The 20299-nt window shown below is 36.0% G+C and overlaps 1 protein-coding gene across 1 annotated transcript in view; it reads right to left on the bottom strand.

Moving 5' to 3' along the window:
• KCNH7 (potassium voltage-gated channel, subfamily H (eag-related), member 7) overlaps positions 1-20299 on the bottom strand; it is a 241098-nt gene that overhangs the window by 75940 nt on the left and 144859 nt on the right. The window contains exons 4-5 of the mRNA XM_010567570.1: positions 5834-6258; positions 1586-1606 (exon numbers count right to left, since the gene is read on the bottom strand). Coding sequence (XP_010565872.1) covers positions 1586-1606; positions 5834-6258 — 446 coding nt within the window. The remainder of the gene's footprint in view (positions 1-1585; positions 1607-5833; positions 6259-20299) is intronic.

Raw genomic sequence — 20299 nt, 5'->3', positions numbered from 1 at the left:
CATTTTTTTTTTTAATAGCAACTTTATAGATGCTTAAATTGCATTGAAATTTTGCTTTCTGGGATTTAAATCTTTTATTGCTTCTTTTTCAAAGGGAATTACTCTCTCCTTCACTACCTAAGACTCATGCCCTAGCGCTTGATATTAGACTTAAGTGAATTGCACATGAGAATAAAACCTTGCTCTTTTAATCCACCTTCTTTAGCTTTAGAAAGTGGTGAAAGGTATATATGTACCTCATTGATAATGGTAATTAATTGAAAGTCATCACTAGCTTAAGTACAGCCCAGGCTGGCAGCAATTGAGCTGATACTTGACAACTAGTGGACCTTTGCTATACTTTCGTAGCAGGAAGCAGAAAAAGAGGGCCATAACAAATCACAATCACAATTGACACTAACTGGCACCCTGATTGACAGTTTCAGCAGAGTGGCCAAGAACTGAATATGCAGGGAGAATGACATGCTTCTGCCTACCTTACAAAGGAGATTCTTTAAGGTTAAGTTTGAGCTCCCCATTTTTATGGTAGGATCCCATTGTCCCTGCTTACACAATGCATTAAGAAATGATTTCACTCTCCTGATGGAGTCAATCCATCATTTTTCACCAGCGGTAAATACATTTATAAAAGTTGTTTTACAGTACAGAGACTGCATTTTTTTCCCCCAAGATTTTGCCAACATACACATGAAGCAAATGCAATGATTTCATAGTCCATGAATTGCTTTACAGAATCTATGTCATGCACTGCATGCAGTTTAGAGAGAAGACTTTACCAGGTACACACACTTTTTGCATCATGCATGAAGTCACAAACCAGTTTTCAGACATAGCTACAAATATTGCAGTTAAACTGAATGCTTTAGTAATTGTTTTCTAGAAATGCAAGAAGTCACTTAAGAACTATGTTCAAATTGGTTCCACAAGATGCAGCTCAGTGCTGGTGAATAGAAACAATTTTGTAACTGCACTAAATATTACATAAACATGAAATTGGCAACGAAGTTCATGCATGCACATTTTAATACTACAGGAAGCTTGAAACCATACCCCCTGCCATCCAGGAACGTGAAACTAGTTTTAAGGAGACAAAAGAGGAATAAGTGAAGATACTTCCATAAGGCTCCTGATTATCAATTATTTTATTTTTGAGATAGTTAACTGAAAACTAAGCACCTTATAACAATAGATTTTTTGTTAGTGGCCCCGCCTGATTATACGTCCTTTCACAGGTAAAACTCCTGGTAGCTTCAATAGAAATTTTGCCTGCTTAAGGACAACAGCACTGAGTTAAATAAATATGATATGTTCTATCTCCCTCCTTTCCTTTTTTGAATTAACAGATAATTAAGTCAAATGACTGTTTAACTATGCCTTCACTTTTTCCAGGGATTGGTAGTTAGTGCTTTGACACAATAGTTAAGGGAATAACTACATGTTTAACAAATATAAGTAATGCACCTGGCCCTAGAGAGGTCAGCATGGGAATGTTGCATTTGAACATTTCATACAGCAGGCAAAGTAACATGCCAAAAAGTGTGGCTGTTTGAAACACTGGAAGGCACAGTCTAGACGTATACTTTACCTTTGACATTGCGACCATTATCTGGTTTTCAGCATAATAAAAGTGAAGAAAAAAAGAGAAAAAAGACAACTAAAATCTACATCAGAAAAAGCAGAAAATATTGCTTCAAAATATGTATGTGGTTTGAACTGAAACATTTTTGCACATCCTTGATTGTATTGTGTAGACTTTCAGTCACATTGAAGTCACTTTGACAATTGAGAGAGAATCTAAAACTGTTTGCAGTAGATCAGCAGGTAGTAGGACTGGCTCTAGCTAACTTGCCTTAACAGTGACGCGATAAAATTGTTTCTCCACAAGTCTGGTGCTGGGTTGGAGGTTAAAAGTGCTAACCTGGGAAGGGGTAATTACTCACATGCAATTAAGTGAGGCTGAGGCACCCACAGCTGTGGCTGGCAGCACAGGCTGGCTGGCTGCATGGGGTGTGGGGCTGCGCAGGCAGCCCTACACAGATGCCCGGGCCCCACACCTGCCCAGGACTCACAGGAGGAAAAGTTTTTACCATGGCAGCAAACTGAACAGTGCCTTTCTGAGTAAATACTGGAGAAACACTGAGGAGAAAGATATACCTTGAACCTTTCTTCAGCTCTTAGGTGCCTTTCCACAAGGTAACAGTAGTAAAGCTCTCTGCGCTCACAGGCACACCCGGCCCTGAATCCTCTCATCACAGCAAACCTCTTCAAGGAGAATATTATCATTGTTGTTGTTATTATTATTATTATTTAATATTATTTTAAGGAAGCCACACAGGTGGATAGGTAGACGCCACTCCTATTCATGTGTGTACAACATGACCCACAGGCTGCCCTCCCTTTGTGTCATGTCCCCTGCTCAGCTGCAGCAGCTTGGAGCAGGTATGAGGGTGGGCGAGGGCCCTGGGGGCTGACAGGGAGCAAGGGGCCAGGCGCAGGATGTGGCCCTACCCCTGTGTGCTGCCGGCCGCCGTGACCAGCTTACCAGCTTTCAGAGGTGCTTTGGGCTCAAACTGATATTCACCTGCAGTTGTCCCCCGCTGACAGGCCACCTCTGAGGGCTGAGGCGGCTGTGCCCCTGTCTGGCCCAGCACCAGCCCTCTCTCTGCAGAGGCCCCGCTTCAGCCCCGCCCTGGAGAAAGGCTATGGCCTTCTCCTGTGAGGGGAGACGGAGGTGACGTTGGGCCTCGTCTGTGGCATCATGTCACACAAGCTGCCTCTCTGGCTTTTCCTCAGCTTTCTGAGGACTGGGGAGCACGGGACGTTGAGCTGGGCCCTCTGGACCATGAGTGTGGGAGAGCATTTAGTTCCTCTCAGCCTGATGCCTTTCTGTGCCAGGCATCTGTAGCAGTAATGCACATTTTGTAAGCTGAGTTAGGCTCAAAAGCCTGTTGTTTTTTCAGAAGACTGCAGGGATGTTACTGAGGCCACTTTCTGAAGAAAATAACATTTCCGAAGAGTCCCTGTGAACCTGTACCTGCTTGCAAAATCTGGATTGCTGGTGTTTCAGGTGAGAAGGACTTTGCTGGAGTTTGGGTGGTGGGTGGAAGACACAGTTCCTGCCCTGCTGCTCTTGCTGTCAAATAGGCAAATTTAGAATGGAATTTAATTGAGTACACTCAAATGAATTTAAAATCCTCAATTTTCATTTTTACTATAATACTTTTCAGGATATAATGGCCACAGCTATGATAATTTTAAAATGATGGACAACTAGGCTACATAAATTAATTTAATGCATGGAATAATTTATATTCTCAATTGTGTTATCTTCCAAAAAAAAAAAAAAAATTGACCATGGGTGAATTACTGTAGTTAGTATTGAGCTAAAGAATGCTATTCTCTTCTGTCAGAATTCTGTTATGCTGATTCAATAATATTATTTGAACTGGAAGAGGTGGAAAAAAATTAAATCTGAATTCAGAACTGCATTTTCAGACAGAGTAGTAGTTTTCAATGGATTCAGGAAAATTCAGAATTATTAGGATCAATAAACAAAATAAAAATGGAATGGGAAATATATTAAACCTTATGCTTCCTTGGGTAATAATTTAGGCCTTTGGGACTCTAGTTTACTTTTTACTTATTGTACTTTACTTTTACTTAGGGCTTTACATTCTCCAGTACAGTATCTATAGCTTCTGCTCAGAATCTGTGCGTCCAGAGAAGATCATTTAGGCTGAATCCTGGTTACCTAACTTGCATGGATAATTTGATAGCAACAATAGGCTCACTGTTGGGTAAGGCAAGCAGGACTTGCTGGCTAAATTTAAACATCTTTTCAGCATAAGGTGCCAAATTCTAATATGCTTGGAAGCAGATGGCATCAAGGATGGTTACTAATTCTACTGCAATTCTGAGAGCCATCCTCTGTTCTGCTGTACTTTTTTAGAATGCGTATGTAAGACCTAAACTTAGGGCCAGATTCTCTACTATTTTGTAGCTTATGCAGAGTGAAATCAGAGTGGCGGTGTTTTATCTATTTACACTGTAAATGATCACATCACGTGAGAGGCCATAGGAATTCAAATGGATTCTTGAGTCCTCATAGTAAAATTTATTTTCCTTAGTATTTAACATTTGAAAATTATTATTCAGTGAAATGGAGCTAGAAATTTTTGCTCCTCCAAGCAGCAAGCATTAAATTATGTGGCAATTTCTGCATGAGCTTTGTACCACCATAACCAAAGACAATATTCAAATTGATTTTTACACATTTTCATCATATAACTATATAAAGAATGACCAATTGGGAAGTGCTTTAATGAAAATAAGTTCCAAAAATAGAAATTGACAAAACAGATATCTTTAAATATGTTTTATTTGAAAGGTTAGTTTAAATATCTAGGGAAGTTGAAACCAAGATGAAGCTTATGCAATGGTCCAAAAGACATGCCAAGGTTCAACCTTGAAGATTTTTGCCTCCACATCCTGATTTTGAAATCTTGGCTTGAATGTGAACATGAAATATAGCAAAATGGTATGGTTTAGGATGGAATTAATTGAATTTTTGGGTTCATTTGAACTGAAAAAATCAGAGTCCAAAAGAAACAGAAATGAGAAAAGAAGTATTTACCCATTATATTTAATACAGGAAGAGTAACTGGAAGGAAGAGTTAGTTCTTCTATTTTAGGAGTTAATCTGGGTGGCAGAGGAGCATTCAGACTTATATTTAGGCGATGTACAGAAGCAAAGAGCACTCAGTGTGGACCTTCCAAAAGGCAGGAGAACTTAAAGGAATTTTACGCTTGTGGTCAATAAATAGGAGAAAAACAGGCAATCACTGAAAATGAAAATTCATTTTCTTGCTAAGTTATGAATCTGTACACAGTCTTCCATGACATATGTGTTTGAAATCTTAAAATATTCCCCATACATTCCTTGTCATCAGGCTTGAATAAAAAGTATGCAATTCAAGTCATTAGACCATCAGTAGCTGCAGAAGCATTACATATGTGGCATTTTTCTGCGAAAGCCAGTTTCAAAGGTGCCTCTCCATTCACAGGGCTTTCAAACCTCTGTTTGCTAAGCTGTTTCCCAAGTTCTTGAACTCCCTGTCTGCAACAAGAAATCATGGACTATACTCCATGACTTTGTGTAATTAGGAGAGACAGTAGAAAAAGAAGACAGAAAAAACTTCTTTGTAAATTTTGCTGGTTGCAAGAATCTACTAACACAAAGAGAAAATCACACTTACATGAATTTTACACTAAGCATTTCACCATTTCACTAAGAATTTCACTAAGCATTACACAAAGCATTCCAATGGAGTTGCTGAGGATATTTTCTCCAGTGTGAGAGAAAAAGCATGTCTCAGCATTGGATCAGTGAATATACAATGTACACATTACAGATTTAAGAAAAATAAACTGATCAGTCTCTGAAGTAGGATTTCATACAGTCAAAGACAATTTAATATATGAGCATGGGACAGAACTCTGCATGCAATTTAACTTGATCACCCGATTTCCCCCCCCCCAAATACCAATATTAACTTTAGTAATGTGGGGCCTGATTTTGCTATATCCCTATACAGAAGGCAGATGGCAGTCTAAGAGCAACCCCATGATTTCGTTGGTCTGCTTAGACATGAAAAGCAGTATTTAGTGTAAATAAGCCTGGCATATTTGGGCCCTTAATATTTTTAGTGTGCTTTTGAATGTATACAGCTGGTTATATTTAGTTTTGCTTACAAAGTGGTGATAATTACTACGAAAAATTGCAATAATTCCTTTCTTAGTACATCAGAGAATACTGATTGACTTTCTACCATACCTTCGCTTGCGTGACGGTCCCTAAAAATGTTCTTGGGATGGACGTTAAAGCCTTCTATGTCATGTACTGAAGATGCTCTCCGTATACTACAAATGCTTTCCTTTGATCTGGAATGGGTTAGTGGATTGCTTGTCTGTATCATGTCAGGGTAAAGTCTGTCCCATTGTTGTTTAGGTGATGAATGGTCAAGAGGTCCTGATATATTAACCAAAGGTGAACATTTACTGGGTTGAATCAGTGCTTTTGTATCATCCACTTCTGAAGGACTACAGCTTTCTTTTGTAGGTGATTTAAAGTGCTTCATCGCCACTGAGTCATCACTGTGCTTAGATGAATCGACTATCACTGCATCAGGGTCTTCCTGTGGTAAGGACTGCTTTCTGTATGTTAAAAGTCTAAATCCAGGTAACCGGAATCCAAAAAGTCTGCCTACATGTAAATACATACAAAAGAAGAAAATATTACATGTTAGTTTCTTGTCATAAAAATCTGATTTTTTTCACACACAGTCAGAGTGTATAATAATAGCTATAAATAATTGACCTATTCCTAATAAATTACAATGCTTAGCAATGGAATGTGTAAATATGGAAATATTACACAGCTGTAAGTTTGTTATAGTCATGGTGTTAAAGGATTTCATACTTTAGTCAGACCTAAGTTATTGAGCTCATAATAAGGATAGCAGCATTGATTCTACAGTCTATTTTAAAAGAGATAAGGTTATCTGTTCTGATGGTCCTTTCTAAATTAAAAATCTGTGCATCTATAAAAGACTGCTAGAACATGTCAAACTACTTTGCTTGTTATCCTGAAATAGATATTTGTGGATTCTATTATTAGTGGAACTCCATGTGCTTAAAAGTGTACTGCTGATTTATTGATTTATTGGCTACAAATTAAACAGGAAGATAACAGTGCTAATCCTTCAGGAAAGAAAAATAAGTTGTGTATCAGTTTTGCCACAATCCTTTCCAATACTTACATTTTACGACTAAATGACACACTTATTTTGAATGAGTTTAAAATGAAAAAGAAAGGAACATGCAGGAAAAAAAAACAGCGACACAGCTCTCAAGCCTCAGTTGTACCTATACAATGCAATTATCTTTTGTACATTTGCATGGGTGTGGGCTTAGTTGGGCTTGGGATATTGAATGGCAGGGTAGGCTGTTCTGAGTGTGTGGAAAACTAAAAACTTTTTGTAATGGTAGGAAATATCACTAGCTGAGAGGAAGTGTAAAATATGGTGCAAATAAAGAATATTCAGGGGAAGAACAGTAAAATCTACAGACTGTCCCTCTAAAAACAACAAACCCAGACAGCAAATACTTTAAGGTATTGTGTAATACAACTCACAGATGGAGGCACAGGGACTTCTGATGTACAGAAAACATAGTAAACACTTTAGAAAAGGAAATGCTAAAAAATATTAACAAAATAAAATAATTGAAATAATTGAAATGATCACATGTCATTGCATAAATGGTCTGACCTAGCTTCTTGTCACTCATCACTTTGCTAGATGAGTGTTTTCCACAGTGAATCAATAGTGAAATGATTTCTCAGAGGACATCTCAAAATGTCTTGTTATTCCCTCCTACTGGGATAAGAAATTCTGTTTGGGAAAAGATTTCATTTTTATCAGTCAGTTTTAATCGCCATCGTTTGTAGCTAGCTAATGTTCATTAATATTTAGCACTGAAATTTATCATCCCATACTGAAATGTTTTGAACTAGTCTTTCATTGATGCCTATGCCCAACAGTAAGTGTAGAGCAATTGATGGTGCAGCTTAATCATTTAATGTTTTAAAATGAATGTCCTATATATTTAGTATTGAATTTACTTTGAGTTCTAAATGAATGAAAGTGAGAGTGTCCTGCTCTTCTTAATGGAAAACCTGTGTAAGAGCTAAAGTTGCTATACTAGACAACACCACAGATCCATCCAGCACACTGTTGAACCTCTGATATTTTCCAGTAGTGGATACATGGAGAAGGAATTTAAGAACCACTACACTGTGTTATCTGTCCCAGTAAATTTACTCAGTTTCCGTCTATCTGCAGTTCAGAAACTTTCTGAGCCAGAGATAAACCACAAACTGAATGTTTGGTGTACCTTTCTTCCCTGAATTTGTCTCAGCTTTTGAAACACAGCTGTACTTTGATCAGCAAAGCATCCTATTGGAAACAGTTCCATAATTTTAGTATATCTCTGTGAAAAAGTACTTCCTCTTGCTTGCTATAAACCTGTTGCCTTGGGGAGGATGCTAGTCCTTATGATATGAAAAATAGCTAATATTTGCTCCCTTTTTATAGTCTCAATAATGTTTATAGCTTTTCATACATCTGTTGCATTCTTCTTTGTATACCCTTTCCCAAGCTGAAGAATGCTAGTGTAACTGTGTTGTGTACCTCTGATCATCCTTCTCACTCTTCTCAGTTCCTTTTCATTTCTAATGTAATCGTTTTTGACAGTGGCCTGAGCTACTTCCAGACTCAGGGATCAATATAGTGACATAACAGTTTTTTGTTTTGATCTTAGTTCCTTTCTGCATAATTCCTAATATTTGGTTGCCTTTTTGAGTTATCTTCCTGGCCAGTGCTAATTTAAGAAATTTTCACAACAGCTGAGAGATTTCTTTCTTGATCGGTAACAGATAATTTAGTCTCTATTGTTATGTCTGTAAAAAAATTTTGTTTGCTGTTTTATCACTCAGCCACTCAGTATCATAGGATATGTCTGTAAATCTCATATCATATTCTGAATAATTTGGTGGCATCTACAAACATTCTCACCGTTTGCACCTTTGTTATCCAAGTAATTGAAAATGTATTAAATAATAAAGAACCTGTGAGACTCTGCTGATAACATCTCAGTATTTAGAAATCTGGCCATTTATTTCCACCCTTTTCCCCCTGCTTTAAAATATAAACCCATGTAACAATCTTCCTTTTTTTTCCTTGACAATTTCTGAAAAAGCTTGTTGAATTCCAAATATTTAGCACTAAATATATTACTCTAATGCATATATGGACACAACAGTACAGTAGACAGAACTCTCTATTACATAAAACCAGAGTCATGCATTTTTTAAACATCAGCTAGAGCTGCCAATTTTCAATCTGCACAGTGATATTCAGTAGAGTGCACCTTGGGAACATGCGTATGTCTTCTAACTTACTAAGTATACTTGAACAAATTGCTTACAGTTGAAATTAGTGAAGTACATATAAAATTATTTTATTATTTTAAAATGCATGTAGAATTGAGATGTAAAGCAGTTTATAAATCAATTTTGAAAACTTATTGTGTCAAAAGTGAAACAAATACTAGAATTCTTTTTTCATCAATTACTTTGAACTTCTTAAAAATACCATTCATAAGGTTTTCTGGCATTAGACACTATTAAGGGCTTTTTACTGGCACTCTATTTTAGTCATATTCATGGTGTTGCAGATGGTCTTTTCTGCTTCACCAAGTTAATATGACCATGTTATACTGCATTACTGATTTAGCTGTCTAACTGCAGTTCAGCTGGAAAGAATGCTCAGTGAGAATTTTGCTTCTTGCTAAGACTCTTGAGCATGAAATAGAAAACTTAAATGAGTAGCTTTTTGCTATTCTTCTACAAACTGTAATAAATGCTCTCAAAGTTAAAATCCTTATTTCCTGCTTTTTATTTGAATATCTTTTATAGGATGAGTATTGTTATTCTTCTTCAGTGTACAGATAATGAGTTATATGATGTGTTGGACGTTCAGCTCTCTCCTGCAGCACTGTAGCTAAAGCTATCAGGAGGCCCATTCAGAATTTGTCTAGTTTACATTACACTTCCTTGCTCAGCTCAGTAATAATACAATTTGTCATAAAGCAAAATTCATCACCCCAGGCCTGCTGTCCCAGTATAGACTAGAAGGGTCAGTGGAAGCTTTGCTGGCATACTGTTTATGGGGTAAAATCTTTTGTTTGAAAGTGGACAACCCCTGCTTTGTGTAGGTGTGATGTCAGAGAGGATTTATCTTGGCTTACAGTACTAAAACATTTTTGAGATGCAACTAGCTATTTACTATAAATATACAGATAATGTTACATTAAAAACCTTATGTTTTGTTGAAGACTAGATTGCCAGGTTCTTAATGCTGAGTCAGAGATTTGTATAATTGTGGCTTGCTAAGAGCAATTGAGGAAAGCAGTTGAGTCTGAGTCACAGTTCCAGGCTTACATTCCACCTCCTCCTTTCAAACCTTGCTTCACTGAATAAGTAATTTGCAAATGAGTTAATCTGTTGGTTACATTTATTCTCTGTGCCATCTCAGCTAACCCTTAAAGCTTCTAAATAGTAGAACTCAGTCCGAAAATACACTGCATATAAACTGTTAGCAGATGCAGTTATCTCCAAAGTCCCAAATTCAAATCGACTTTTCTCGCCTTCTGAAAGCCTTTTTAAATTCTGTCTCACATATTGGGAGATCAGAAGAGAAGATATTTAGAATTCATGGAAAGAAAATGTTTTGGTTAATAGTTTTGTGAAAAAAGTATAGGGGAAAATGTATCTTGATAAGAAAAATTAATAGCCTTGCTTTTCTGTAAGTATTGAAATGGGAAATGTTAACATTAATGGAAAATTGCTTAAACACTAAACACCATCATATAGAATTTTATGGCAGGGGAAAAAAAAGAAGAATGAAAATTGGTTCCCAAAAGACCTTATTAACAGTTACGATCATGGTTGCAAATTTCCTGCCCCATCAGTACAAATCTCATTTTGGAAATGGTGTATTCCAGGAAAACTGTACCTGAATAAGGATTTGTTTAGTAACCCAATACACTTGTGTGGCAAGTAATTCCCCTATCTGTTATGTGCAAGCATTCTGTAACAAGGAAGGGAAATTATATTTGGCCTGAATATTGCCTTGCTACAGTGAAGGTACTCCTCAAACTTCTACTGATGAAAATGTATACTTACATACTAGATACAGTGGCAAAGTCAGAGAAATGCCTACAAGTAAGAGACCTTTACTTTCACTACAATTTCTTTAGTGGTTTTAGGACTACTGGTAGATGCTATGTGCTATCCCAAAGTCTGTTTAGCCCAAGTTAATGCACATGGGATTCTTGGTTTCCTGTCCTGAGCACTGCAGAAGGGTAGCCCCAACAGATAGCAACTGGAAGGTTGGCTCCTCAAAGAATTTCTCAGCCAGTTTTTGTGGCATCTCTAGTAGCATTGTTACTTTCATGCTGATGCAGAGAAACAGTTATCCAGAAACTGGTATCTGAAGCTGCTTTCAGATAAGTCAGCCAAAGGGAAAAGGAGTGGTAGCTGGTCTCCGGCTCGCTAGCTGGGAGCTAGATTTAATCTGTTAGACTCTCACCTTCTCTAGATTTAGACTTTCCAAAATCAAATCAAAGGAGCTCAAATGCACAAAAAGTTTGCAAAATATGAATTAAGTGATGTGTAGAAACTGTCAGAACTGTTTCCTGGTATGACGTACTACCTGTCCTAGGCTGAGAGCTAAACCAAACTCTGAGCTGCCCATGTTCCGGTACAACCTGTTAACTGTGGTTGAGTGTTGAAGAAAATAAAGTCTTGGATAGTTTTATCATAGTGGATGACTGGTGTGGCTATAATATGAAACATATGTTATTTTTTCACTCTATAAGACTAAAGAATACAACATACATATCCACAAAGTTTGTCCTATTCTAAATGGAGAGAGATTTCCTTGACAAGGGTGGGTAAGGTAGGTCGATTATGACAAAATATCCTCCAGAGCATGGGTTAATTCAACAATATTATTGTTCTGAAACTTCCCCAGACAATAAGCAAAATTACTTTCACAAAAGGACCATAAGCCAGTTCTTTGCTGAAGAATTTTCTGATAATTGAATGCCTACTATCAAGAAATTTTCAGGATCTAGGTTATCAGAAGTACAGACACAGGCAATTATTGAATTGCTGCTCAAAGACTTGGAAATACCATCTAACAGTTCATGCAAGAGACTGAAGGAAACAATTGTTTTTGAGAAAAGGAATCCTTAAACATTGACAGTCTAAAATAGCAGAAAATATTTGAATGTACTCTATGCAAACAGTGAGGCATGTGACACCTTATTTTTGGTCTGGGCTCAGCAGGCCTTAGGACAGAAAATTACAGCAAGAGCCAATTAGGTTTTTTTTTCATTTCTTTTCCCCCAAATGTAGAGAAGCATACATAAGTGGATCATTTTCTTGCTCTGCTCATTAAATAATCTTCACTTCTTTTCAGGCAGAAAAAGGAAGGCATATCCAATTATTAACTTTAGAAGCTTAAATTTATAATTCTCAGATACTGCATACACACTTTTTTTTTTTTTTAATCCTCTGGTCTGGTCTACTTTAATTTTGGCACATCAGTTGTTCTTTTAGTTTTCTCTATAATTTAAGGTTGCACTTGAGTTCTATCAGTATTAGCAACACCATTCATCTTTATGTTCCCTTGTAAATGAGAGAGTTTTATCTCTGCTAGTGATGGCACATTTTTATCTTCAGGCTATACTTCTCCTAAAAGGTACTACTGAGAATGGCTATGAGAATAATATGGTTCCAGATCCTCCTGTCTACACATAGGCCTCTGAGGTAGACTGTCAAAACATGAAAGGAAGGGAATGAAGTCTCTGGTTACATGTAGGGCTATGCTGTGTGTGGTTGACCACTGAATTTAGTCTGAACAATGTTCTCAGAGTCTCCTTCAAAAGACAGAATGGTTATATCCTTGGATGTTAATATGAACCTGTACATTTACCTGCCTGGTTTTCTTCCCATTTGTTGACAGAGATGTCATTTTATTAGACCTTATTCATTATGTTAAGATTATAGGAGTTACAGTGTTTTTGTGAAAAAGCCATATGGAAAAACGAATTTTTGGTCCTCTCAGAAAGAGATTTTACTTCTTGCATTTTTATTTCTTAGATATAATTAGAAGTGGAAAAGAAGAAAAAGGTAATTAACTGCAATGAAATAAAATAGCAAGCATCACAACAAATATATGCAAAGAATTCATCAACTAGCACAATATTTTGCTGTCTTGCTGAGAATATGGTGGGCTTTTTGATTGCTGGAAAAAAAATTCATTCCATCTATTAATTCAAGTTCTCAGGAAATTCTCAACCCTTCATCACCTGGGTTTCCAGACTTCATAGAATAAAAAATGTTGCTTTTGTCTGAGACAGGAAGCCTGAAGAAGTTCTCTTTATGTTTTAACACTGAATTTATATACCAGTACCAAATTCTGCAGTATACTTTGTCTCATATATTGATTAAATTTTTTTTTATGCTCTGCATACAAGAACTTTCAGTGATAATAAGCTGAAAAGTATCACTACATTTGGATTTTATAAGTCATATAATTATACTAAATTTAATAGTTTAGCTGCTATATCTATAGTTTTGCAGAAATAAGTATTCAGAGTGGGAGCAAGAGCCGTATTTTGACTTGCAGTCTTCTAGAATTATATAAAATGTAATGAGATCTTGAAATAATAGAACCAGAACAAAGCAATAAAAGGACTTTAGTAGATAGAATTTTAGAAGATAGATTTACCTGAAGAAGAGCCACTCGAAAGGTTGTTACCATCTGAAATACAATTAAACTAGATTTACAAAAAGCTTTAGCTTAAAAAGAATCAGATTCAAAAAATAAACAGACTATTAAGAAGAGAAGGTAGAATATCAAATTTCCACACATTTTAGAAGCAAATTCAGGTAGCTTGAATTCATATACAATATATGTAATCTGCAGAAGAATTGTTCTAAAAGTACATTGCCTTATTATTTGGAAAATTTAAGAACTATTCCATTAAGAAGTACTTTGATAATTACTAAGTTTGTCACATAGATCAATATATGTTTCCAATTACCAAGTTTTAAAGTTGGCTAATGTTTCAGACAGAAAACTGAAGTAGACGTATCCAGACTAACGTGCTATTTCTCATGAAATGGAACATCTTCTAATCTCTTAGTTATCATTTCTTTGCTAGGAAATGCCAGTTTTGGTTGGAAGAAACTTATTGAAAAGTTGAAGAATTCATAATCTTCTTAGGAAGGACAGACTTCATTAACTGACACTGGCTTGGTGTATGACCATAGAGAATTTTCATATTCCTGATAGGGCTCACTTATTTCATGTCTTCATGGGAAGAACTCCTCAGACTATGTGTCTTTGCCAGTTGCTTTCAGGTCTTTGAAATGCTCAACTTGCCTGGATGCTATGGTTCTTAATATAGTCAAGTAATAGTGATAGGATTCTATGTCTGTACACAGTGGTGGTAAATCCCCTTATTTTTATCCATAGATCTATTTTGTTTGCTTACCTTCAAATTATGTCTACTTCATGTTGAATAATATAAATAACAAAACAGATTCCTTATGACCAGTGTCTATCTGAAAGCTTCTCAAATCCATCTAAATATTTTTTTTCTGCTATCTAGTAGTCCTCTTTGTCTAAGCTTGAGATACCCTGATAGTTTTGATTTCTCCCTCTTCAAGGTTAAAATCTCTAATCCAATTTAGCAAGTGCACAGATGCATTAAGTTCTCTGTGCTAGTTTTTATTATGTATAATAGACATATGTCTTTCTCTTCCATCACAGAATGATGCAAAACCCACTGCCTTTATACTTTTCTGAGGGATTGTATTATAATGTGGGATGACTCTGCAAAATCATCCTAGCTTTCAAGTTACCTCACAGAACCCACCTGTTTTAAATGTCCTGAAAAGAACAAATAGATAGGAGTCCTGTTAAAAATGAATAAAAATATATGACTCGAAGAAACCCCCTGAGTCTAGTTCAATCCAAGAATCCTTTTCATACTCACTTCTCCTACTTACTATGTATTTATTTAAATAGCAAAAGGAAAAATTGCAGGGTGTCTGCATAGCCAGAGTACTGTCAGCTTGTGTTCCTTCTCCTGTCCAGTGTGCACAAGTCACCTCCACTGAAAGCTACTGAAAGCTGTGTCATTTCCTCTTTTTGGTTTGTAATCTCTTTAAGCAGAGATTGCCTTTCTTTTTTTTGTTGTTGTTGAATGTTTGTACAAGATACAGTACAATAGCTCTGTGATCCTAGCTGGGAGAGGCTGTAATGCAAACAGCTAATTACAATGGCTAGAATCCAGGGAGGCTTCCTTTCTAATCTGAGCCTCAACAGTAACTGTCATGAGGAAACAGAAATATAGCCACCCCACTTGTACTTCTCTGTCTGTAAAAGAAGACTAATAGAATTTATTTATCTTAATGGCTGTTCTGTTAATTAGGCAGTTAGGTATTTGTGGAGCCCTGAAGCTAAAAGTACCAGAGGTTCTTCTGTATTTGACTGGTGATTGCTGTTTGGCTATATTCCTTTGCTAAGAGTTCAACACTGTCTCAGTTTACCTAACATTCACATGTAATTTACCTTGCAGACGAATACACATATTGACACTGGGATTGTCAAAACTATGCTGCTGGTTGGCTAGACAGAAACCTTTGTTTGCCTGGACACAATTTTTCTTGATGACTCCTCACTTATGATGAATTTGCTCCCAGTGGTGCAGGTAAAAATAAGACCTTAGACAAATTTCTCATTACATTTTGGGCAAAGTCAGGGGGTTGCTATTGCTTATACATGCCATGTTCTATGTGGCAAGCTTGTATGCATCAAACGGTATACAATATTTCATAACAATGTTGTTGTCCAGTTATGTTTAGGAAAAAAAAAAAAGCTTGCCTCTCCCTAAACTACTATGCTTACTTGTATAGCAAAGCGCTCTGCACAGAGAAAAACAAATACCATTTTTTGAGTTAACTCTTTGACTTAAAGGAAAGGCCTGATTTGAATTTCATTTGTGCTTGTTTTATTTGCAACTTCAGTGGATGCAGTGATCTCTACTCCTGAGATGTAACTCCACTGCTAGAACTAGGATAGAGGCAAACAGTGAAGTGTAAGCACCTTCAAGAATCTCCTTGCTTGAAAGGCTTTCTGATTACAGTTTTAGCTGTTTTAAGAATATTATTAATCTGTTCATTTTGTTTGAATCTTATCCAAAAAGTATGCATTTACTGAATGTATAACTGATCCTCTCATTTCCTTTAGAGGAAGAAACCCAAGAAATTATTCCAGGGTGTCTTTAATAGGCTTATAGATTCTGAAGTGATAAAATTATAAGACAATCCTCAAATATCCCTCTTCAGCAGAATGCAGTTATATGCTTAATCAAATAACTTTCTTGGCTTTCTCCCATGAAGTAATGAACACTGAGTTTGGAAACCAGTATAAGCTTATAGGTTAGTACTTCTAGCTAGTCAAAACATTTTGAAGTTAAATGAATAAAACTTGTCATAAAGTTACCTCATCTGACTTTAGCTATTTTAGCCTACATATTAATAGGACTTTTGCTTTAGACAGGACTGGAGTAAATGTTAGAAAACACACATATAGGTCAGTAAAAAAGCAGCATGCTCTAGGTGGGGCAGACAATGAAGACAACTCAGAATTAAAGTTCCAAGAGGTTTTTCTCCTCTTGTGCATGTGTGTACATTACAATCCCACAAATGGTCTACTCTGAGTAGAAAAATTATAGCTACATTCTTCATATTGAAGTCAGTATCCTCAAATCTATGACTTACTTTCAGTGTGAAATGGCTGCTGATTTTCTCTGTGTTCAATCTCTGTCATGACTGATTTTGATGTTTTGCAGTTATAGATGCAAAGTATTTTACAGCCTTGAAGAACAAAATCAGGTGCCAGGAGCAAATATTAATTTATGTCACTAGTTCTGTAAACTTCTGTAAAAATTCCTCATCAAATTAGTGGAGTGGATGAACATGCCAGATTGGAATGTTTGACAGATTTGGAAATGAAATTGGTCACTTACATTCCCTTTCTTCAACAGATGATTTAAAAGCCATATTTATATACAGAAGTTACAGTAGCTTAACACTTTATTATAAAGAGTTTAATGAAGTCTGTACAACACACTGTACAGGAATTCTTATCTCATCTTATTTTGGTTAACAACTATTACTAGTAGACAAATTTAAATGATAATTTAGTAGTGTTCACAGTTATTTTGCTAAAGTAGTACAAAATCACATCTCTTCTTAATTTAGCTCATTGTAGAAAATTACTGAAAGCTCTTTTTTTTATTTTACAGTGAGTCTAACAGGATGGAGTTATCTTTTTCTAAAAGTGTCTTGCTAAATATCCATTGTTTATTCATTATTTCAGTTGGAGTTGAAAATTTTATACAACTTTGGCAAATTATTAGATTCATGAAAATTTATGAAAAACACTTTTGGGAATAATTTTTTATTGGCACAGTGACAATCAAGCAAATAGTGTCTTAGCACATGTGATGGAGAACAGTCCATAAGAAAAGTTATAGTATGAGTAAAATCCATTTTTAGGGCTTATGTAGCTCAAAGCTTTCAATCTTAACACTTTAGTATGCTAAACAAATATCCTTTCACTTAAAAAGCAGGTATTTATGTCTTCAAGCATTTCACAGATAAAGTGAGGTGGGGTAAAGTTATTAAGTGTTTTTGTCTTTGGGTACAGAAGTCAATTTCTGGAATTATAAAACATTTACATGATCTAAGAAAAGGCAATGCAAAAAGCAAACAAACTTGTTAGAAAAGACTTGAAGTAAGAATGAATAGAATTCTTATATTTGGAAATAAGACAAAAGTTAGAAAGAGTGATTGGATGATGAATGGACATCTACAGCAGAAATTAGTTTCTGTAAGTCTCACTTTAACTGCACATTGTACAAATACTGGAGAAGAGAATGTTAGTCATGGAATAACTGCTTACAGAAGAAATTTCCTCACCTGTCTAAATATAAAGATGGGACACGTACAGTATTAAATAAATTTGGTTAGGAGTTTAAACAAAAAGATATGAAAAATTTTGGGGGAATTTTTTTTCCTCAAAAGGAAAGAGTTATATATCAACAAAGAATTCCTTTGTTTTACTAGTGAAATGGCATATATTGAAAAATAGAATTGTGGCAAAACACAAAAGCAATGAAACAGAAAAGAGTGAAAAATCAGTTGGCTGTGATTTAGTAGTTCTTTACAGATTTGGTGCATGCTAGGATTTTCCAAAATTTAGCTATGATTATACAAACACCAGTCAGACTGCCATAGAGAACTGATGATAAATTCTTGCAAGGAAGAATAAAGGGAACAAAAGGATCAGCTAAAAGGATTTTTACACTGCTATTGTGAAGCCAGTATCTTCACTTTTCACATTACTGCCTATTCAGCTTTTTGGTGCATATGAGATAGAAGCTCTTGAGCACCAGACTAGAAAGAATTCTATTTATACTCAAATGTGGTCATCAAACTCCTGGCAACATACCGTTCTGTTTTTTTTTTTCAATAATCTATTACTATCATAATCTGCCAAGCCCAATGCTGAATCAGAACCTAGCTGTGTTACCCATTGTAATGGCACATAACAAAAGACAGAATCCCTGTCCCAAAGAGCTACAAACACTGTTTGAAATATCTGTCAGTATTCAGCTGGTAAATTTCTAATTTTCTGCCTATGCAAAACTAAATGTAGTCTCTGAGCTCAACCTAGAAAATGTCATTTGCCTTCCACAGGTCTTTAATTTGTTCAGAGGGCCTTCAGCTCTTTAACAGATTGAAATCCCTCTTTTCTGTTAGAGCCTTTGAAAACAGAATGCACTGTGTGTATGGCATGAAATGCTTTTTTCTTACATTGTGTTAGATTTCAGTCATGAGGAGCACTGTGGTAAGCGGTCTTGTTCAAAACTGTTGGCTGTAGCTAGCAGGATAAATGCTTTTAGAAAAAGGAAAGGTTTTTCAAAGTTACACTTCATAAATTTTATGTCAACTCTTAATAAATCTATTAGAGGAAGAATGATAATATGGAAGAGTTATCTTATTTTCTAGGGTCAGGAAAATAACCGTAATCTTTTTGTTTCCTATTCACTTTTAGTTTTTCTCTCCTGCAACCTGACTTAGTAATTTTTATTTGCTCTCATGTTGAAAAGACATTCTAATATGAGAAAACTCAATCTAAGGAGCTCTGGAAAGAAGTCTCTTATGATCTGTATACTTCCGGGTAGTAGATGTTAATGCAATCTGAAATCTTTTGTCTTTTGTCATTAGCTGTTGCTTATCTTGGTTGTTTGTCAGACATGTACTGCACTTGTTATATGGCTGGTTCCTTCTCTATTTTTATTCTCTAAATTGGTTGCTGGATTTGAAGAGATTTTGTTTCTTTGGTTTTTGGTTTGGTTTTTTTTTTCTGAACCAGTGCCCATTACCGTCCATCTTGTGTGTGACCCAATGAAAACAGATCACCTGCTTTACCTGTTGATGTATGTTCTGAATAGAGTAAGACGATGAAAAACTAAGCTCCTCCCAGAGTATCTGCTGTTTGCCTTTCTTATGGTGGGAATATGACTTTTTTGCTGGTAAACAATCTACATTTTTTGTGACTTCTTTTGTTGCTTATTGGTCTCTCTCTGCCTTTTCTAAATTTCAAGGCTTTTGTTTGTGTTTTTTTTTTAATTCAAATCCACCACTGGACCGTACACAATATCTTGCAGTTATTTCTGGATGTTTTGTGCAGGTTGGCCTCTTTCTTGAGAATCCTCTCTGCCAAGAGGGATTTTTGGCTATGTACCATGTTTTGTATCACCATTCTTCCCATCCTGCCCACATAACAGTCTGCTCTGAAACCACAAGCATCTAGGTAGGAGTAAGAGCAGCTGTGTGCCTGCTCTAGTTTCTGCCAGTTTCTGGCATCTGGCTGTACCCACTAGCAGAATGGTTCAAGTCACCTTTCTTTGCCTCCTTTTGGACCTTGATCTTTCTCTATTATGTACTGAGCTTGGAGCCACACCTATTCATTTTTCAAGAACTCTCAGCAAGAAGATCCCCTGTGTATGTCAGGCTCAAATACCATAAAACAAGAGAAGGATGTTTTGACTATGCTTTTTTGTGGATGTCCTCTTTAGCGGCTTTTCACTTTAAAATACGGCCAGTGACAACACATGAAAATGTACAATGGTGTATCACAGATAGCAGAACAAAAAGCTCTTTTTCAGGACATGAAGCTCCCCTCCCCCCGCCCCCCCCCGCCCTGGTGTTTTACCTTCTATTTTGTTCATAAAACCACATTAAGCATGGACCAGCTGAATAATTGTATTTATGTTATAAAATTATTTTTTAAAACCAGGAAGTGTTCAAAATTCACAAAATCATGGCATCCTAAATAGAAACAGAATATGAGTAGGGTTTGCTTGATGTAATTTTTATAATTTTTTTTTCTGATGCAATTTTATTATTTTTTCTGATACCCCCAATGGCATTTTTACCATAACATTACTAGAAAAAGAAAAGTATTTTCCTGATATCTCAAGAAAAATGAAAAATACTGCTGTAACGCTTATTTTAAAAAAACCTCAC

The sequence above is a fragment of the Haliaeetus leucocephalus genome, unplaced genomic scaffold, assembly GCF_000737465.1.
Source record: "Haliaeetus leucocephalus isolate CR32 unplaced genomic scaffold, Haliaeetus_leucocephalus-4.0 Scaffold1, whole genome shotgun sequence".
NCBI lineage: Eukaryota > Metazoa > Chordata > Aves > Accipitriformes > Accipitridae > Haliaeetus > Haliaeetus leucocephalus.
The sequence above is the reverse complement of the archived record's forward strand: the minus strand, read 5'-3'. Positions and strand labels throughout refer to the sequence as shown.